The sequence below is a fragment of the Aquarana catesbeiana genome, linkage group LG07, assembly GCF_042186555.1.
Source record: "Aquarana catesbeiana isolate 2022-GZ linkage group LG07, ASM4218655v1, whole genome shotgun sequence".
Classification (NCBI taxonomy): Eukaryota; Metazoa; Chordata; class Amphibia; order Anura; family Ranidae; genus Aquarana; species Aquarana catesbeiana.
Window position 1 is genome coordinate 328944965 of NC_133330.1, and position 22599 is coordinate 328967563.

Sequence of the window (22599 nt, forward strand, 5' to 3'; positions counted from 1 at the left end):
AACAAACTGCTGCTTCTCTTGCAGGGAACTGCAATTTTCATGTGTTTAGAGACCCGACCGGGCCTCTTTAAGGTCATAAATGGATGCCAGCTGAAGGAAAAGATCAGCCAGACAACCGCTCTGCCTGAACCTCAATCTTTAACTTGGTGTAGACACCATAGGCTTTATAGATATATAGATAACTACATAGGCTTTTGGTCACAGGACCAGTTACAGAGGCATCCCGGATTAACAGTTCCTGCTGCAGAAATATTTTTTACTTTTATCACCTGTTAGGAGTTTAAGGGAACCGGAAAGGTTAGCAGATGGGGTCTTTGCACTTTAGGTTGGCTTTGACTGTCACTAAATCGACCCCTGAAGAGGATATTTTTAATACCTTCATTTTATCCTGTTTGCATGCTAACACCAATACCTTTAATCTGTCCTCCAATCCCTAAACCCGATTCCATGGGGTCTACAGCTGTTGCTAAACTGCAAGGACCAGCATGTGCAATGGCATCCACAGGTTCCTCTGCTTGTTTCTCTTGCATGCTCACCCTCCATTCCTCTCCTCAAGCCATGAATTAACTTTCCATTCATTGTATGTTTCCACCTCTCACTGGTTAATTCATGATTGAAATTCACCTTGTTAGTTTGTTACCATTTGCTTTTTTTGTTTCTATTTTTAATTTCTTTTTTTTGGACGATCCCTAATGAAAATAATTTCTGTTTTTTCCTCTGTCGTCCCCTCGGTTGCTGACCCTCCTCCCCACACTTTTTACTCTTGTCTGTTGTGGTAAGTTGGATTTGGTGAATATATCTCTCTATTTGTAACTTCAGTCAAGAGAAAAAAAACAAAAAAAAAAACAAATGATAGACCCTCCCGTACTGTGCCAGCAAGCAAGAATATTTTATGTACAGAAAAAACATCATGTAATTAATTTTTTAATGAGAAGAACAAACCAAGAATCTGAATATTAAGTCCAAATGTGTTAATATTGTGCTGATTTACTTATGAAAGTTTTATGCTTGACTCTTATTTAGTGTTTCCTAAAACTTGGTCATTGCTGTCCTGTCAACCAACTACCTGAACCGCAAAGATTGGGGTTGATTTACTAAAGGAGTACTTAGCTTAATAAATAAGATAAAGGAGTGTTTAATCATCCAATCATGGGGAGAAAAACAATGTAGATTTATCTTAATTGTACAATACAGGACATGTATGTATTCATGGACCATGGGTAAAATGTATGCTGCCTTCAGGTGATTGGAGACTGGCAAAAAAAAAAAAAAAACTTGCTAGGGCCACCCCTAGTGTGCATTTGTATAACCCCTCCCACTCCACAAGACTGCAGTTTTTTTGCTAGTGTCCTTGTGTGATGGACCTGTTCCCCTCTGGAGAAATTTCTTTTTTAACTCTTATTTTTTTTTCTTCTGATAAGTCTATCAACATTTGACTGCTTACTGCCTCGGGCTAGCTAGCAGTTTCCAAAATGGTACCCTTCGGTGTTACCTTGGGGACCATACCCAGACCCCAATGTGTGGGGCAGGGCTGTAATGTTTGCTTCAAGCACTGGATCCTGCATTAGGTGCTCATCTTCGCATGATGTGCAGTGTGTGTAGTTAGCCACAGGGTTCTATTCAGGTCCAGGTCCAGGTACATTTCTCTATGGTTCTAAGACCCTGAAAACCCCTTTGAGGGTAATACCCACCATGATGGGCGATGCCTGGGCCCTTAGTAGGCCTAGTGCCATGAATAAAGTAAAACAGGGTTTCCCTGTATTTTGAACCAGTTCCTGGCTTTGGCTTGGTAAGACAACTCTCAGTGCTTAGCATACAATGCAATTTTATAGGCAGGGGAATTGGGAGATATTCACTTTATCGTGTTACCCCCTGCCATTTTCTTTCCAAAATTTTAGGTACACAGCACGTTTCTCCATTCCTACTGCCTTTTGTCGCGGGATACAGTCAGCACCTGGGTTATAGTGGTTCCTATTTCCAAACATGAAAAACCCCTCCCATTCCGCAAGTTACCCAGTGGGATCCCCCCACTTAGCAATGACAGATCATAGGCGCAAGGGAGCTGGGATTAAACAGCCAATTGCATCCTGCAGCACTAGAAGAATAAGAGAAACAAGTCAGATATTCTCCTGGGTGGAAACTCACATTACAGCTCTCTCTGCCATCCACATCCCTGTAGTGGACACCTGGCAGGCAGGCATAGGGAATGATCTCTGTGTCCCAAGATATTTCAAAATTTCTGTCAGAGATGGGGAAAGCCAAATATGAACATCTTGGCCTCCAGGTTCAACAACAAACTGTCCAGAAACCTCTGGCCTTGAAATCCCTAATCAAAACTTTTAGCGTGATGCTTATATAAATCATATTTGACTTCCTGTGTCTCCACCTGGTATCACGACTTTGAACTGATTAGTGACATTCCTTTCGAAGACCAAACTTGTAAGATTGCCTTCCTGGTGACCATTACATCTGAGTTGGCAGCTCTGTCTTCTAAAGAGCCCTTTCTTGTTTTGCACAAGGACAACATGGTTTTGAGCAACCTAAGATGGTCTGCTCTTTCTTCCTTATTGAGGTCATTGTTCTTCCTGCCCTAAAACATGCCAAAGAAATTGCCCCACACTGCTTGGAGGTGGATCAGACAACTTTATTCTAGGGTCTTCGCCCTTAAAGAAAGGGTTCTCCCCTTTCTCATTAGAACTCATTCCACAAGGGCTATTGGTGTTTCATGGGCTTTCTACCATCAAGCATCTGTTGCCAAGATTTGCAAAGCTATCACCTGGTTCTTTTGTTCATACGTACTCCAAGTTTTAGCAGGTGGATTTTCAGGCCTTAGTCAATGTGAGCTTTGACCGCAAGGTGCTTCAAGCTTTCATCTGAGTGTTTGTTTGGGTTCTTGCTCCTATTTTCTTATGGGTCTATTGGTAGTTCATGTTTGTTGTGTTGTTGCCTAACCCTCAGGTTATTACTTGGGGAGGTATATTGGTCTATGAATGCAAGTCCTGTACTGTACAATTACGTTTGGAGGAAATTTGACTTACCTGTAAGTTCCTTATCTTGGAGTACAGTACAGGACACAGGACCCTGCCCTCTTTATATTTAATCACACTCGATTGCTTGGTTAAAAAGTCTCTAGCAATTTTTTTTTGCCAGTGTCCAATCACCCGACACTAGCCTGCATATAACCACATGGTCTATGAATAAAAAGTACTGTACTCCAAGATAAGGAATTGAGGGGCAGGTCAAAATTCCTAATTTTTTTCCCAATTGCACATGATTGGAAACTCATGAATGTACTATCACCCAGTTACTTAGCTAATGATCATTATAGGTTATATAGGTTAAATAAGGGGTCAAATGTAAATGATTCATAAATACGCCTGCACAATTTTATTAATTTAAGACTGAATACTCAGATTCTTGCCTAAGCCCATTTCATGACTGGTTCTCTTTGCATAATAAAGTGGGGAAAAAAAAGTTTACAAATTTATTTTCGATTTCTAAAAAAATTGGGTCAGTTCTAGTAAACCCCAAGAATGTTTTTCTTTTCTGGCAGTAAACGTCTTGGCTGGCGCAGTCTTTTTCCCTTTGTGTTGTGAATGTGAATTGTTCCTTGTCCCCTGCTGTAGTGAGAGGGGGTTACTATGCATTTAATAACCAAAATGGTGGCTTCATTCTGTCTTTCAACTCTATATTGGCTAATTGGTGTAATCTCCTCTCAAGCTGCGCTATTATTTTTTCCCCCAGAAAATAATAGGACACTTAGCACTTTAGAGCCCTTAAAATTTTTTCCGCTACTCTGCACATTTCATCTTAAATTGGAACTCCATTTGGTTTAGGGATAGCCACCATCGATGGTCACCAAGCTCAGGAATTAGGGCATAGTTAGCACAAAAACCTGCTATGATAAAGGTGCAGTTACTCCAGGGTGATAACTCTCTACAGAAGGAGAGGGGCTTCTGGGTAAATTTCTATACATGTCAAGACTGAAAATGTCCCCACTGGATGTTTCAAATGAATGTATGTTATTTGTGTTCATATTGTCTTGCTTTCTTAATTAGTTATGGTCAAGGTAAAATTTTTAATTTGTCTAGGTAAATATTCAAATTGCATTTTACGAATTATGTGGTCTTCTTTCTAACCAGTCACTACAGCTGTTAGCCCCCTTTTTTGGTGTATCTTCTGTTTATCAGCTGCTGTGAAAAGCCTGATGTTTAAAGACCTCAACTGCTCAAGCTGAAATTTATTCACAGTGAATGGCTTATCCCAATTACTTACTCCTCAGCTGGCTCAGTTAAAGGTGAACTCCAAGAAAACTGAAAACTTTTCCTTGGCACCCGTACTGCAAGTTTTAATTACTCGTTTAGGACTAGGGGTCTTGGAAAAGCACTTTTACTTACCCAATCCTCTGCTCCTGCTGACTTCTTTGTTCTGCTAGACCAATCTTGGCAGCATCTTCTCCCCTGCACTCTGGTTGCCTAAGGTCCTCTTATGTCAGGAACATACTCCTGCACCGGAAGAGAGGACACCAAGGGACAGAGCATGGGGGAGCGCCGTCTTCTGGGATAGCAGGGGATTAGGTAAGTAAAGGTGATATATATATATATATTTTTTTTTATTTCTTAGACCCCTGGTGTCTAACCGTGCAGAGCCTGTTGATGTTCCACATGTGGCTCTCAGACCCCAGCAGTCAGTATAATTTTAGGTCCTTCCTAAACTGCTATTTTAGCATTCTGTAGATGCTGGTATGTTTAGTTAGCCTCCTATGTTTTTGAGGATCCAGCAGCAATAGCTTTCAGTTCCACCACCCCACTGGATTTCTCAGTTACAACGCCTTATTGTTGAAGTATGGGCATGCGGTGAAGGACTCTAGGGTGGAGACCAGTGAAGGATTTTGACCACCAGCATCCACCCTTAAATGAAATACCAGATTTGGGTTGAAAGGCCTTACAGAAAACCCAGGAAGAATTTGGATTCAGCAGGAAGCAAGTAAAAATCAAAAAGGGAGATTAACAATTGCTAAACTGCTGTGAGCTATTATTCTGAATGGAATCTTGGCAGTCCTCTAAAGCGGAGCTTCAACCAAAATGTAGTTTCTGGGATTTGATAGAGTAAGGAACAATTAGAACATCTGGCCATATTTATGCCTCCTTATTGGAGAGGTTTCTTGTCTTGATGATAACCAAGGTAATGCTAGAAACCAAACCCTGCTTCCCCTTCTTTGACAGAGAGTCTAGCCATTCTCCGCTCAAATCTCAGAAATAGAGTTTTGACTGGAGTTGTTCCATAAAGAATAATAATTTCCCAGTTGAGGTGGCCATCTTGCACAATGAATTGGAAAATGTATCCTGTAGATGTTTGAACCATAGAAATAAGTTGAATTTGTCTCAGTGGATTGTGGTACTGTGTGTTAATATGTTACCAGTTTGTCTTCTGGTTGTTATTAATCATGTGTTAACCGTTCCCTCTCCACAGGTTGGGAAGAGGATGTTTGGCACCTATTTCCGGGTTGGCTTTTACGGAACTCGATTTGGAGACTTAGACGAACAGGAGTTTGTTTACAAAGAGCCGGCCATAACTAAGCTGGCTGAGATCTCGCACAGGCTGGAGGTACAATATACTCACTAATCTACCCCATTAGTGGGATGTCCTCTTACTGGGGTCCATTCCTTGTATCCGATTGGGATCATGAAATAAACATTTCACTGACTCTCCATTCTCCGTTTACTTCACATTACAGAGCCAAACTTGAAAAATAAAACATCTGAGGTTTTTACTAATTGTTTAGTTGGAATTTTACAAAAATGAAAAAAAAACCACTAAACTGTATATAGAGCCCAGACTTTTTTTTTTTTTTAGTTTTGTATAGATTACAGGATGGTAAAACCTCTACTATTTTTTTCTGTGCCCTTTGGGGAAATTTCCTTTCATTTCCAATATCAGATTCACAACATTTACAACAAATTTACTCTCACTGAAATAGATCTCATATTCGAATATTTCCTCTTTTTTTTCCTGGTTTTGTGACTATAGTAACATTTTGGATTTTCTATCACTTTCTGTCCTGCTGACATTGGTCACCAGGGAAAATAGGGCGATTTAGGGACACTGATGATGATAAAAAAAAAAACTAAATCTAACTATGAAGGAAGTGAGCAACACACCTATAGGTCAAGGAGTCAAAAATTGTTTTTTCTTGTATAGACAAAAGAATTAAAAAAAAAATCCAACATGTTTTGGGGGGCTTCATCAGGGCTACAATGCAAATAAAACAACAAGAATATAAAAAAATACATGCAATAATGAAATACTGTATATACTCGAGTATAAGCTGAGTTTTTCAGCACTTTTTTTCGTGCTGAAAATGCCCCCCTCGGCTTATACTCGAGTCAAGCACTTTTCTGCAGCAGAGAATGACATTTTCCAAACCGAATTTTGGGCCCCGTATCTCGGGGCCACTTGGTGCTAGGAACCCCAGCTTTGGATATGTTGTAGTGCTAGGTACACTGGATTTGCAGACCAAATGTGGGGTTCCAAGCACCAAGTGGCCCCGAGATACGGGGCCCCAAAGTCTGTCAACTGTGTCCATCTGCAGCAATGTCATTTCGGGACCCTTTGGGTCCAGAGACCCCAAATTTTGGCTGCAGCTAGGGGGCATCTAGGAACCCTTAACTACCGAGTTTGAAGTTCACAGTGAGGCTGCAAATGGGCATTGTTGACCCTCTTTTCCACTTACAGTAGCTGCGCATTTCTCAACCTAGGCTTATACTCGAGTCAATAAGTTTTCCCAGTTTGTTGTGGTAGAATTAGGTGCCTCGGCTTATATTCGGGTCGGCTTATACTCGAGTATATACGGTAATGTATTATGAAAGAATCTCCTATAAATACCTATGTAGCTTTTTATTTGAATTATTTGGCTATTGTGTGTTATGGTAAATGTGTTTTACTTTTGTATATTATGACATAACTTGGTTTTGTTTTTTGTTTTTTTGGTTACACAGTATTTATTTATAATGGAGTCTTTATCAATACATATTTCATTATTGCATATGAACTTTTATATTTTTCTATTTGCATTGTAGTCCCGATGAAGAGGAAGTGTTTTAAGCCCTAAAATGCGAAGGCCATTTCTTATTTAACTAAATATCCAATAAAATACAATTTTAGACTCCTTGACATGTGGGTCTAGCACTCTTTCTACCTCTTATATGTATGTGTATATATATATATATATATATATATATATATGTGTGTGTGTATACCTCTTTGAATTTAATTTGCTGGGCACTGGCTTCCAATCGCCCAACGCATTAATTTCAAAAACCTAACTACAACATACAAAATCATTCACAGCTCTGCCCTGAGCTACATCACCAATCTTATCTCCAAATATCACCCAAACCGTCCTCTCCGCTCCTCTCAAGACCTCCTGCTCTCAAGCTCCCTTGTCTCCTCCTCCATGCTCATCCCCAGGACTTCTCCAGAGGCTCTCTTATCCTCTGGAACTCTCTACCTCAATCTGTCCGGCTCTCTCCTACTCTGGCTGCCTTTAGGTGATCCCTGAGAACTCATCTCTTCAGGGAAGCCTAGCACACCTCCAACTAATCTCCCATCACTTCCAACAGCTCATTCCCCACAGTTACAACCTTTTGTACCACTTGCCCCACCTTATTAGATTGTAAGCTCTTCTGAGCAGGGCCCTCTAAACGCTCTTGAATTTTATTGTATTGTAACTGCATTGTCTCCCCTTTTACATTGTATAGTGCTGGATAAACTGTTGGCGCTATATAAATCCTGTATAATGATAGACTTTTCTCAGAGCCCTACTCTCCAGTTTTTTTTTTTTTTTAAGTAGACATGTGGGGGTGTCAATAATTCAAGTGGCGCGGTGCAATTTAAAAAAAAAGGGTTGGGGACTTATTGTTCTGTATTTTTGAGGGTGGGGAAGCCCATTAAATGAATAGGATGGGCTGCCCTACACACAGAGAACGTAGCCACACAAACATGACCTTGGATACCCTTGCAGTTACATGACATGGCATGGAAGTTCATGAAATAGCAGTTGTATTATCTTTTTGAGGTGTAATATATATTTTTAGCATGTGTCTGATATAATAAGCTTTGTCTCTGTGTAGGGCTTCTATGGCGAGAGATTCGGGGAAGATGCTGTGGAAGTGATCAAAGACTCCAACCCGGTGGATAAATGCAAATTAGACACAAACAAGGTGAGCAGACGGGCGCTATTTTCGGCTTGTCCTAGCTTAATATCATTGCTTGAGCATCAGGGGCAGTGTTCTGGACTACTGACTGTGGAACCTTTTAGGCCCGGTTCACATGTGAGCATATCCGAAACGTGGGTGGAATGGCACGTTTCTATAGCAACGAATGACACATGTATAGGAGTCTGATATGGCTGCACACCCTGGTACCAATGTTTAAACTAAAGTGGATAATTCCCCATGGGGCTTTTTTAGCAGCAAATAGGAATCAAAATAATTTTTCATAAAAATTATTAATTTTATTCATCAAGAGACAATTGGACATCAATGTGATACAAAAGTTAAAGTATGAACTCTGGTGTACACAATGCAAGACATTTTGAACTATGAAAGGGAAGCAAACAGTGGATAATACCATGTGATATAACTAATAAACAATATATATCAGAGGGTACTCCCTCACAGTATTGATGGGTTGTAATTATACTATCCGATGTTTATGAATTATCCCAATGCGTTTCGACCTTACGGGTTATGGTCTTCTTCAGGGTGTTCTTACATTTCCCTTCCACCAAGACTGCTCACTTATCCAGAGACTTCTCTTTGTTAAAAAGCACAGAAGGAGATAAAGAATTAACCCAATGATGATCCCGAACCCTGCTTGGGAGTTGTGCTCACCTCCACCCCAAGGGAAGAACAGCCCCGGCCCGTGAGGCTTACAAGTGGTCACAGGTACTATGCCCCCCATATGGGAAACTCAAGCCCACCCCAGTGTCCTCTTAATGGGTCCAGAGTGCCTGGAGGAAGGATTGGCGATTATGTGACCATGGTGATTGGCTGTCTCAATGGTCACATGATCCAGAGTTTGGTCCCACTGGCTACCATTAATTGCTGGGGACCAAGAACTGTCTTTGACAGTGCGATCTCTGTGCTGGGAGTTTGCAGTAAGTGCGCTCTCCTCACAGAAACATTGGCCGCTCAGCGACACATGCGTGCGGCGTGTGGGAGTTGAAGCACACCCCTTTGTCGCCATACATGTGTTACATGGGCAACAACAGGTTAAACGAAGACAGTTAAACAACCACAGCTGAGAAAATAAAGGATGGATAGCAAATGTGAAAAAAAAAGAATTTGACTTTAATACTTTTCGCCTACATAACACACATATGCCACCTTATTGCACTGGGCTTTTTTCCGCATATTTGCATATCTACCTTTGTGCTGGGAGCGTGCCGCAGAGGGCACTCCCAGCACAGAGACCGGGGTCCCACCAAGAGCCCTGGGCCCCGTACTAACGTTCAGAACCTGGAACTCTCGCTTCTGGGTCACCTGTTGACTGTGGTTGCCTCTGATTTGCTGCCACAGTGATCAGTCACTGTGAAACCCGTCCCTTTTTTCTCTCTCTGTGAATGGAGAGGAGAGATACAGTGCCTTGAAAAAGTATTCACACCCCTTGAAATTTTCCACATTTTTTCATGTTACAACCAAAAACGTAAATGTATTTTACTTGGATTTTATGCGATAGACAAACACAAAGTGGCACATAATTGTGGAAAAGTGAAAGGAAAATGATAAATGGTTTTCCAAATTTTTTACAAATAAATATGTGAAAAATGTGGGGTACATTTGTATTCAGCCCCCCTAAGTCAATACTTTGTAGAACCCCCTTTCACTGCAATTACAGCTGCAAGTCTTTTTGGGGATGTCTCTACCAGCTTTGCACATCTAGAGAGGGACATTTTTGCCCATTCTTCTTTGGATATCTCAATATTATCTCAAGCTCTGTCAGATTGGATGGAGAGCGTCTGTGAACAGCAATTTTCGAGTCTTGCCACAGATTTTCCATTTGATATAGGTCTGGACTTTGACGGACCATTCTAACACATGAATATGTTTTGATGTAAACCATTCCATTGTAGCTCTGGCTGTATGTTTAGGGTCGTTGTCCTGCTGGAAGGTGAACCTCCTCCCCAGTCTCAAGTCTTTTGTAGACTCTAACAGGTTTTCTTCTAAGATTGTCCTGTATTTGGCTCCATCCATCTTCCCATCAACTCTGACCAGCTTCCCTGTCCCTGCTGAAGAAAATGATGTGCTCAGGTTGATGTACAGTGATCGTTTTCCTCCACACATAGCGTTTTGCTTTTAGGCCAAAAAATTAAATTTTGGTCTCATCTGACCAGAGCACCTTCTTCTACATGTTTGCTGTGTCCCCCACATGGCTTCTCCCAAACTGCAAACAGGACTTCTTATGGATTTCTTTCACCAATGGTTTTCTTCTTTCCACTCTTCCATAAAGGTCAGATTTGTGGAGAACACGACTAATAGTTGTCCTGTGGACAGATTCTCCACCTGAGCTGTGGATCTCTGCAGATCCTCCAGAGTTACCATGGTCCTCTTGGCTCTTCTCTGATTAATGCTCTCCTTGCCCGGCCGTTCAGTTTAGGTGGACGGCCATGTCTTGGTAGGTTTGCAGTTGTGCCATACTCTTTCCATTTTCGGATGATGGATTGAACAGAGCTCCGTGAGATGTTCACAGCTTGGGATATTTTTTTTTTTATAACTTACCCTGCTTTAAACTTCTCCACAACTTTATCCCCGACCTGTCTGGTGTGTTCCTTGGCCTTCATGATGCTGTTTGTTCACTAGGGTTCTCTAACAAACCTCTGAGGGCTTCACAGAACAGATGTATTTAAATAGAGATTATATTACACACAGGTGGACTCTACTCAAGGCTTGATCTAGGTCAGTGTCAGAGTTAGTGTTTGGGTCAAGTAAGGCTCAAGGACAGGGTCAGTTTAAGTTTGCGTTGTCAGTGTGTTTTAGGTAGGACAGAAAAAAAAATGCACACTATTGCTTCTGGGCTGTACTATGGTTACAAACAACAAATAGCTTACATATATGTGGTCTCGCTGTGATCGTTGGGAGCAGGAGAAGTTAATTATGGCTTGTTCTTTGGTGGTAGGTAATAGTAGTAACAAGAAATACAGCTAAATTTTAAATAACAGATTTGTTTTTGTTTTATTTTTTTACTATTTTGATAATAAAAAACATAAAAATGAAAAACCAGTGGATATCCATAACCATTTACTACCAAATGAAAGTCAAATTTGTCCTTAATAAACCCGGTATAATCCACCTGGATGCACAAAGTAGTTTTGATGATAAGTACGGTATTAATAACACATGTCAAAGTAGCAAAATTGTGCTTAGGCATTAACATTTGTTTTATCCTTTGGTGTGAAGGGGGTTATCTAGCTGTGTATATAGGATGGGGGCTGAGGTATAGCATGAAATGAATGTTTGAAGCACGAAATGAATGTTTTTACAGAAGAAATTATCCTGCGATGAAACACAGAATTCAGTTTGGTGAGCTGACATTCGTTATGCGGAGAGTCTCTTAAGCTTAGATTGTTCCTCTTCTCCAGGCCTTCATACAGATAACCTATGTGGAGCCGTACTTTGACACTTACGAAATGAAAGACAGAATCACCTACTTTGATAAGAACTACAATCTGCGCAGATTTATGTACTGCACCCCCTTCACGCTGGACGGGCGGGCGCATGGTGAATTACACGAGCAGTTCAAGAGGAAGACGATTCTGACCACATCACACGCTTTCCCTTACATCAAAACCCGCATTAATGTCATCCATAAGGAGGAGGTAAGTGGATGTGTGGTGTCACTGCGTGCACTATAGTGTTAAATTGTACTTCTCTGAATGCTAAATTGGGGGACATCGCACACCTCTGGGGTATAGGCCGCACCCCTAGGAACATGGGCACTAAGCCAGTGGTGGTTGCTTCTCCCTTTCTCCACTTTCCAAGAAATACAGAGTACTTTATTCTTCAGTAGCTTTAATAATTCAATGAGTCCACTTTGCATGCACCAAATGCATTTGGAAACACAGATATTGCCTTGTAAAAGTAGCGGTGACATCATCACTGTTCTGTAGATAGAATTAGCAGAGCTGTGGGAGGGGCCCAGCAGGCCCCACCCACTGCAGGCTCCCTGCAGAAAACTACAGGAGGGGGCCAGAGACAAGACCAGTCACCCTGTACAAAGAGAGAGAGCAGAGTTGTGGGAGGGGCCCAGCAGGCTCCACCCTGTACAGGCTGCCTGCAGAAAACTACAGGAGGGGGCGGAGACAAGACCAGTCACCCTGTACAAGGAGGGAGCAGAGCTGTGGGAGGGGCCAGGCAGGCTCCACCCACTACAGGCTGCCTGCAGAAAACCACAGTAGAGGGCAGAGACAAGACCAGTCACCCTGTACAAGGAGAGAGCAGAGTTGTGGGAGGGGCCCAGCAGGCTCCACCCTGTACAGGCTGCCTGCAGAAAACTACAGGAGGGGGCGGAGACAAGACCAGTCACCCTGTACAAGGAGGGAGCAGAGCTGTGGGAGGGGCCAGGCAGGCTCCACCCACTACAGGCTGCCTGCAGAAAACCACAGTAGAGGGCAGAGACAAGACCAGTCACCCTGTACAAGGAGAGAGCAGAGCTGTGGGAGGGGCCAAGCAGACGCCACCCGCTACCGGCTGACTGCGGAAAATGACAGGAGGGGGCGGAGACAAGACCAGTCATCCTTCACAAGGAGAGAGAGCAGCAGTGACCAGTCTTTATTACAGGAAGCTCCCGCACAAAAGCAATTTGTAACCATGAATTACTGCACAGATGTGGAAGTAATACACAAAGCACACCAAAATTTAAGGAAAAATACACATGACGAATGTAGTTAGACAATAATTGCTGGCGGCATGGTTTAAATCATGCCTTTAGGAGCATGGGCACTAAGCCAAAGGGTGTTGCTTCTCCCCTTTTGGGCTGCACCTCTCTGCATGGGAGGAAAGAGCTCAGGTTCAGCTTAGTGTTGGGGATGGAAGGTGTCTTGATTTAGGTTGTAGGTTCAAGAAATATTGTTAAACTTCATGCCCTTTACCTCTTTCCAGGAAATTCCACCTCATCCCTTTGTAGTATAATCTGGAGAAAAATCTAAATTCGGCTATGCAAAAATCTCTCCAGTCACAAAGGTGTAAAAATACCCATCGCTGTCTTCCCTATCCATGTTCCACTTGTTTGAGTCACTAACCTGAAACAAGGAGGTGGTCAGCGAAGTCAGAATTCCTGGTTCTACATTCTTCTGGAGCAGCATGAAATTTTAGATCTCTTTGACACGGGTGATACTAAAGTGTACGCCCGTGAAGGGCCACGTTTACCTGCACAGGGATGCATTGTGTAAGTTCGGGGATCGGGGATGTGCACCCACACAGATGTCAAATTGAGAGCAGCGTCTGTGTCTGTGCAGCCACTGCGACCCAGATGGGTAAACACTGCCCCCCACAGGTGTACACTTTAGTATGCCCTGCATGAACAAGGCCTTGGAAAAACAACAGCCCTATCCTAGGGCTCACATGCACACGGATGGTTTGAGGAGCAAATATGCTGCTGTATAAAAATCCCGGCAGTTTTCTGTGCCCACAGAGTGCCATCAATTAGACCAGGGGTCTCCAAACTTTCTAAACACAAGGTCAGTTTACTGTCCTTAAGACTTTAGGGTGGCCGGACTGTGGCCATTGGGAGTATAAATTGTCCTGATGTCAGTGGGAGTAAACAATGCATCTTTGGTGTAAGTGGGAGGAAAAGTGCCCCACCATTGGTGTCAGTGGGAGGAATAGTGCCCCACCGTTGGTGTCAGTGGGAGGAATAGTGCCTCACTCATGGTGTCAGTGGGAGGAATAGTACCCCATTGTTGGTGTCAGTGGGAGGAATAGTGCCCCATCCTTGGTGTCAGTGGGAGGAATAGTGCCCCATCCTTGGTGTCAGTGGGAGGAATAGTGCCCCACCGTTGGTGTCAGTGGGAGGAATAGTGCCCCACCGTTGGTGTCAGTGGGAGGAATAGTGCCCCACTCATGGTGTCAGTGGGAGGAATAGTGCCCCACCGTTGGCGTCAGTGGGAAGAATGGTGCCCCATCATTGGCATCAGTGGGAGGAATAGTGCCCCATCGTTGGTCTCAGTTTGAGGAATAGTGCCCCATCGTTGGGGTCAATGGGAGAAATAGTGCCGCAATGCTTATGTCAGTAGCAGGAATTATGCCCCATGTTGGTGTCGGTGGGAGGAATAGTGTCTCTTGTATCAGTGGGAGGAAAAGTGCCCCAAGGGCCAGATAAGGGCAGTTGGCAGATCACTGATTTAGACTGTCGAATGCAGTTTATTTCTATTCCCTTCCTTGCATTGTAGGGCCCCTTTAAGAGGAGTGGCAGTGGTTGAGCCAATGATTTACCAAAACCTCCCCACACATCTAAAGACCCCAGAACAGCCGGGGGGGGGGGGGGGGAGACTTTCCACAAGTCATGGTAACAATGTTTTGTGTCGTGGCAGCTGCAAATCTAATGTGGCTTGCTGAGATGACAGATGGCACCGCCAGGCAAACTAAGCCGTCCAAGTCAATGGGGCTTTGCCACAACCACAAGAGTTTGGTTTAGGACTGCAGTGCATTGGTTCCATTACATTTAAGAAAAAAAAAGAATACTTAACACCTGACGGCTCCACTGTGGATCGCTTTTCAGAGCATAAGCTACCCTAACTGTGAAAGTAGACTGTGCGAGGGACCGAATGCACACAGTGCAGAGTCTTCTCTATCAGTAACCATTTTTCCTTGTGTTTCCTGTGTGTGTGTTGCAGATCATACTCACTCCCATTGAAGTGGCAATAGAAGATATGCAAAAGAAGACTCAGGAGCTGGCATTCGCCACCCACCAAGATCCAGCCGACCCGAAAATGCTGCAGATGGTCCTCCAGGGTTCAGTAGGGACCACAGTGAATCAGGTTAGTTCCGCTTTCCTACAAGTCACTGCAGTTCCAGGGGACTGGCAATGCCACCCAGCAGTTACTGCAGCTCTGCTTAAGTCAGAAAAGGTGAACGAACACTGTACACCGTGCCCCCCGGTCCCCACTGCTCTTGCCCTTCGTGAACACATTAACTTTCACTCCCCAATAGCTGGTGCAGGGATTTAAAAGTCGATCACAGTTCTTCCCCTTCTTTCTATAGGGGCACTGGGACAGATCAGATTGATTCTAATTGGTCATTGTGGTCACATGCCAATAGGTGACCAATTAAAATTGCTCTAATTCAACCCGGAAGAAAGCCATGGCTTTCACATTCCCCGGACCCCGGCACTGGCTGCGTGGGCAGTGAAAGCTGGTCATCCACGGAGGGAAGTAACGGGGGGACCAATGGGAGGAGGGCGGGGGAAGGTGTATGGTGTTGGCTCATCTTTTAATTTTTGGGGGGAAATGGTAAACTTACATTTTAAAGTGGCTGTAAATCTCCCATCTCTGACTTGTACCTATAGGTAAGCCTAAACCCCGTTTCCCCGAAAATAAGACCTAGCGTGATTGTTGGTGATGGCTGCAATATAAGCCCCACCCCCCATATTAGCTCTAGTTAAAGTCCTTGTAGGTCTTATTTTCAGGGTAGGGCTTATTTTCGGGGAAACAGGGTAGGGCTTATTTGGGGGGTAGGGCTTATATTGCAGCCATCACTGACAATCACGCTGGGTCCTATTTTCGGGTAAACGGGGTAATAAGGCTTACCTATAGGTAGAGTAAATATCTTCTAAATGTGTGCTGTTAAGGGGGTATTTTCATGACGTACAGCCAGTGACATCATCGGCTCATGCACTCTGAAGGAACGGCCACCCGTGCCACTCCTACAGAGTTCTGTGCCGTAAACGGCGCCTCCCCCCCCCCCCCCCCCGCACGCATTTGCAGGAGTGATGTCATCGCGGCTCCGGCGGAGTCTACTGGCCTGAAAGGAAGATGGGTGAAGATGAAAGCAGCCTCCAGCGGTGACAACGCTTCGCCGGAGGGCTTTGTTTTCAGGTAAGTTTCACATAATGTGCTAGTATGCAATGCATACTAGCACATTATCTTATTATCTTGCAGGTCAGAGAAAAAACAAAATTGCCTAGTGGTTTACTACCGCTTTAAAGTAAATATATCAGGTGAGATATATGTTGAGTCGATGACCTAGAACAAGCAGCTAAATCAGGAAATTCTGAGAAAGATGAAAAGTTCTTATCTGGGTGCTTTTCCTGGTTCAGTGGCGCATAGTATTGAAGCAAAAAAAAAAAAAAAAACAACATGGCAGCCAGGAAACTAGTATTTTCAAAAGGCAGGGTGTAGTTCCAAAAGGCTGATCTCAGTTCTTGTGACGTTTTCTTATGACGGCTCTTCTCTTGCAGGGTCCGTTGGAGGTCGCTCAGGTATTTCTGTCGGAGATTCCAAATGACCCAAAACTCTTCCGGCACCACAACAAGCTCAGACTTTGCTTCAAAGATTTTACTAAAAGGTCGGTGTTTGCCGTCATGGCGAGATTTGTGTCACCATTCTGATCAGAAAATAGCGCAACATGGCAGGAAATTATACAACAGATACAGGAAATTACAGGAACGAGTACGCCTAAAGACCCAGGAACTTCTTCACTTCACAACACTAAACTTACAATAGGCAGAGAACAAAATTTTGGGGATGTATGGGACTTTAACCACTTCAGCCCCGGAAGGATTTACCCCCCTTCCTGACCAGAGCACTTTTTTGCGATTCGGCACTGCGTCACTTTAACTGACAATTGCGCAGTCGAGCGACGTGGCTCCCAAACAAAATTGACATCCTTTTTTTTTTTTTTTTTCCCCCACAAATAGAGCTTTCTTTTGGTGGTATTTGATCGCCTCTGCGGTTTTTATTTTTTGCACTATAAACAAAAAAAGCGACAATTTTGAAAAAAACACAATATTTTGTACTATTTGCTATAATAAATATCCCCCTTTTCTTTCTTCTTTTTTTTTTTTAAAAAATTTTTTTTCTCAGTTTAGGCTGATATGTATTCTACATATTTTTGGTAAAAAAAATCGCAATAAGAGTATATTGATTGGTTTGCGCAAAAGTTATAGCATCTACAAATTAGGGGATAGATTTATAGCATTTTTATTACTTTTTTTTTTTTTACTAGTAATGGCGGCGATCTGCAATTTTTATCGTGACTGCGACAATATGGCGGATACATCGGACACTTTTGACACATTTTTGGGGCCATTGGCATTAATACAGCAATGAGTGCTATAAAAAGGCATTGATTACTGTAAAAATGTCACTGGCAGTGAAGGGGTTAACACTAGGGGGACAGTGAAGGGGTTAACTGTGTTCCCTGGGAGGTGATTCTAACTGAAGGGGGAGGGGACTGACTACAGGAAGTGACGGATCGTGGTTCCTAGCTAATAGGAACACACGATCTGTCATTCCTCTCAGAACAAAACACGGATTTGTGTGTTTACACAGACACACCTCCGTGTTCTGTCTCTGGTGCTCACAATCGCTCGTGGCCGGCGGTCATCGCGGCCACGAGCATCGGCACCCCCGCTGTGAGGCGGTGCGCACGCCTGCCATCCCGACACCGCGAGCCGACGTATAGCAACGACGGTTCGCACAGGGGAGCCAACCTGCCGCAGTATAACTGCGGCGGCTGGTCGGGAAGCGGTTAAAGGTGCGCTTGGTTTGAATACATATGACACCGTTAATATATAAAAATATTTAATTTTATTAAATTACATAGAAATAATTAAAAACATTTCATACAATACATTCGCGTCCGATTATAGAAAAAAAAGGATACGTCTTGTGAAGTTATATTGCTGTTTCCACGCTTATATTCTACATGTTTCGCCGTGAGGCTTCTTCAGGAAAAAAGACGTGGAATTTCATCTACTAAGCAAAGTAAACAAACATATCAAATAAGTATTGTTTTATGATATTCACAAAGAAAATACATTATATATATATATATATATATATATATATATATATATCTTACAATAAAGCAAAAAAAAGAAATCCGTGATACCTCACCTAATAAATGCAGCAAAATATTTGATTTCAAAATATTGGCATCTCCAGAAAGCCCAACGATATGAGACTGGGTTAAAAGGGTAGAAGAATCATGGAGGAATTATATCATTATGGAGAAGATAAAATAGAAAAATTTGTAAATCTATGGAGGAGTTGTATAGAGTTTAAGAGCGCAAGGAAATACTCTACAATGGTGGGAGCCTGAGAGGAGAAGTGTAGGGCATAGAGGAAAAGAAGAGAAAATATATGTTAAAGCCGTGTTCCAGCCGCAGAATTTTTTTTCTTTAAAAAGTCAGCAGCTACAAACACTGTAGCTTCTGACTTTTAATAAGGACACTTACCTGTCCAGGGAGCTCACAATGTGGCCCCACCCCCCCCCCCCCGCCCCCCCAGGGCGATCGGTTCGGGTGCAGGCGCCGCCATTGTAACTAAGGGGAACCGGCAGTGGAGCCTTCAGGCTTCACAGCCGGTTCCCTACTGCGCATGCACGAGTTGGGCAGCGCTTTATGAATGGCCCTGTCGTCTTCTGGGACACGCAAACAGGTCCCAGAAGGCAGAGGAGGGGCAGGGGGAAATGACGCACTGAGCTGCGACCGAGCTGGGGCGGAAGTACATTATGTACTTCAGACAAGGTAGGAAAAGAAAAATCGTTATCCAAAAAATGGGGGGAGGGGTGGTCTTTCCTTTTAAGACCAAGTCTAAAGGAGAAAGCGGGATAGCGGGGGGGAAGAGGGGAAAAGGGAAGATTGTGAATTAAGTATTTATACTTTGTATAATGGTAAAATGAATAAAAATTATTAAAAAAAAAAATAGTGCAACGTGGAAAAATCTGCACAGACAATAGGTGGCAATTCTGACGTTGAGTCACCTTATTTCTCACTTAAAGTGGTTGTAAAGGCGGAAGGTTTTTTTTACCTTCATGCATTTTATGCATGAAGATAAAAAATCTTCTGTGTGCAGCACCCCCCAGCCCCCCTAAGACCCCTTTCACACTGAGGTGCTTTTTTAGGCCTTTTAGCGCGGGAGCTCTGTATACCCTCCAATGCCCCTGCCCGTTGAAATGAATGGGCAGCGCTGCCGAAGCGCCTGCAACACAGGCGCTATGACCCCTATCTTCGGCTGCTAGCGGGGGGTTAAAAGTGCCCCGCTATCGGCCGAAAAGTGCCGCTAAAACTAGCAGCACTTTACCGCTAACGCCCGCACCGCCCCAGTGTGAAAGGGGTCCCATACCTGAGCCCCATCTCCATCCAGTGATGTTGCACTAGAAACTCCGCTGCCCGGGACTCTCCCTCCTTATTGGCTGAGACGCACAGCGGGCTCCATTGGCTCCCACTCAATCAAAGTCAGTAAGCCAATCAGAGGAGAGAGTGGGTGGGGCCGCGTCTGAATGGACAAACAGAGCCATGGCTCGGCTTGGGTGCCCCCGTAGCAAGCTGCTTGCTGTGGGGGTACTCAGCAGGAGGGAGGGGCCAGGAGCTCCAGCCAGAGACCCAAGAAGAGGAGGATCTGGGCTGTTCTGTGCAAAACTATTACACAGAGCAGGTAAGAATGACATGTTTGTTTTTTGTTTTTAAATTAAAAAAAAAAAAAAAACTTTATCACTTTAAGGGTCTGATATTTCCAAGAGATGCTCAAATCCATTGCAAATCCAATCAAATTTAGACCAGCGATTTCGGTAGCAGAGAGAGAGTAGAAAACAGTGCTTAAAGTCTAAGTTTAGTCATTTATTTCTTTCTATTTTTAAATCGGCACAAGGGACAGAACTTTTCAATGCAAAGTGTCCCTTGTGCTGATGGCTGCTCTCTTAGTTGAAATCCTCTTGAATGTAAGTCCCGTTCCATGTGCTGAATTTTTTTTCTTAAATTTAAACTTCCATGTTAAACACGTCTTTATCACACGAACGTAATGCAAAGCTGGGAGACCGTCACAGCGAACAGGAAGTGCTAATTACCAATGACATTTATGAGTCTGTTGGTATCAGAAATTCTGGATGAATCCTCTGCACACTGCTGTATACCCCTTCTAGCAAACTTTACAATAAAAAACATGGATTTTTAGTTCACACATAGATTGCAATACATTTTTAGGCTTGCCAGCTGCCTCACAGTAATCCCTCTTATGGCCAGTCTTATTCTGCTCTACAAATGCTAGACATGTGCTCTGACAAAAAATGTGTTTGTTTTCGTTTTATTTGTTTTTATTGCTTTTTCAGAAATTCGAAATCTGAACTTTCGGATTTCCGAATTTAAGAATTTCCGAATTTAAGAATTTCCGAATTTAAGAATTTCCGAATTTTTGAATTTCCGAATTTTTAAATCTCAAATTTTTCCGGAATTCGAAAATTCAAAATCTGAAAAAACAGAAAATCAGTAAAATTCGAAATAATAACCAACTAATAGTAACTATTTAAATTATAGGTGTGGGAATTACCTTTCAAATTTGGCTGTTTGTGAACGTAACAAATACAAATTTATCTGAAGTTACAAATTATCAGAAATAACGAATGCCACATCTAAACAAATGGAATGGAACAAATTCATAATAATAATAATAATAAAGGTTTTATTATAATTGTTATTATTAGATCGTTACGTTCCATTCTTTTAGATACGGCATTCATTATTTCAGATAATTTGTAACATTCGGATAAATTAGTACTTGTTACGTTCACTAACAGCCAAATTTGAAAGGAAATTCCAATACCTATAATTTAATAGTTGTTAGTTATTTCAGATTTTTGGGTTTTTGGATTTTCATTCTTTTGAAGTTTCAGATTTTCAAATTTCCAAATTTTAGAATTTTCAAATTTCCAAAATTCCGAATTTCCTAATTTTGAAATTTCAAATTTCCAAACTTCCGAAATTTGAAATTTCAAATTTCCGAAATGTCAAATTTTCAAAATTTTCAGAAATTTCCAATCTCCGAAATGTCCAATTTTCAACTTTGAATTTGGAAATTTCGGAAATTCAGAATTTTTCAATTTTCGAATTTCTCCAATTCCGAATTTTCGGGAAATTTTAATATTCGGAAATTTAAAAATTCTGAAGTTCAAAATTCGGAAATTTCGGAATTAACGAATTTGTCAAAATTTGTTGATAAACGAATTCGGAACTAAACGAACTGCACATGTCTAACAAATGCTATGGTGGACATAATGCCAACATGGGGCAAACAGACACACCTGGTACCAGAAGGTGCATAAGGAAGACATTTGAACACCAAGTCCCGGTTCACACTGATGCAAATTCTATTTGGATCAGATCCGATCCGAAGGGCATAAATTCGCATTTCATCTGAAAAAATATTGTTTGCTATGAAAGCCGTTCACATCTCTTCGGTTTGATTCTGATCCCGTTAAAAAAAAGGGTTAAAGTTTAGTGCGGATTTGGTGCGAATTGTATCTCCAGCAATGCCAAATCCCCTCAGAAATATCATTCATTCGCATTTAGAATCACACTACATGAACAAAGACTAAAGTCACCTCCTCTGATTGGATGCAGTCACCGTTTGGCTGAAAATTCTCCACCCAATGACAGGGGCCACCCATGGCTCAAATTTGGACGATTCCTACTGAATTCAAGTTGTGTGTAATTTCTAACATTAAACATTGAGGTTTGGTAGAGTTTGTCCTGTTAATGGTGACTGGTGGTGTTGTCTTTTTCCAGGTGTGAGGATGCCCTGAGGAAAAACAAGAGCCTGATCGGCCCCGATCAGAAGGAATATCAGAGGGAACTAGAACGAATTACCACCGCCTGAAAGAGGCGCTGCAGCCACTCATCATTAGGAAGATCCCTCAGCTCTACAAGAATGTGGTCCCGGCCACCTGTCATAGGTACAGCTTGGTTTTCTTGGGTTTTCCTTGGAAGGAGAGTGTGCACGGAGCTGGAGGAACATCGTTCGGCTCTTTTGGTTATTTGTTGTGTTTCTTCTGCTGGTGGTGGACAGCCGAGTAGAGACCAGCCTGTGCGGTTCTGATCTGATGTCTTCCTTCTGAGATCTTCTACAGCTGCTAACCAATAAAAAGAAACTCAGAAAACTTCTAAATGGAGAAAAAAAAAAAAATAGCACCGTCCTCCACTTCCAAGCTTACTCTCCAACTCTCTCTTGAGCACCTGTATTGTTGATTGTACTGACCTTGTCTCTTTAACCACTTGCCGACCGCCGCGCGCCGATATACGTCAGCACAATGGCAGCGGTGGGCAAATGGATGTCCCTGTACGTCCCCTTTAATTGGCGGGGCTAGTGGGCGTGCACCTGCCGCATACAGTGTGACCGCGCCCGCGGGTCCTGCGGACTCCATGTCCGCCGGTGTCCCGCGATCGTGTCACGGAGCTGCAGAACGGGGAGATGCCTATGTAAACAAGGCATTTCCCCGTTCTGCCTAATGACATGACAGAGATCACTGCTCCCTGTCATCGAGAGCAGTGATCGCTGTCATGTGAGTGGAAGCCCACCCCCCCCCCCACAGTTAGAATCACTCCCTA

General features: G+C 42.9%; 1 protein-coding gene across 1 annotated transcript in view; it reads left to right on the plus strand.

The window, feature by feature from the left end:
• DOCK7 (dedicator of cytokinesis 7) overlaps positions 1-22599 on the plus strand; it is a 272852-nt gene that overhangs the window by 238969 nt on the left and 11284 nt on the right. The window contains exons 44-49 of the mRNA XM_073593823.1: positions 5482-5607; positions 8133-8222; positions 11642-11878; positions 14894-15037; positions 16456-16562; positions 21781-21947. Of these exons, the coding sequence (XP_073449924.1) occupies positions 5482-5607; positions 8133-8222; positions 11642-11878; positions 14894-15037; positions 16456-16562; positions 21781-21871 (795 nt within the window). The 3' untranslated portion in view covers positions 21872-21947. The remainder of the gene's footprint in view (positions 1-5481; positions 5608-8132; positions 8223-11641; positions 11879-14893; positions 15038-16455; positions 16563-21780; positions 21948-22599) is intronic.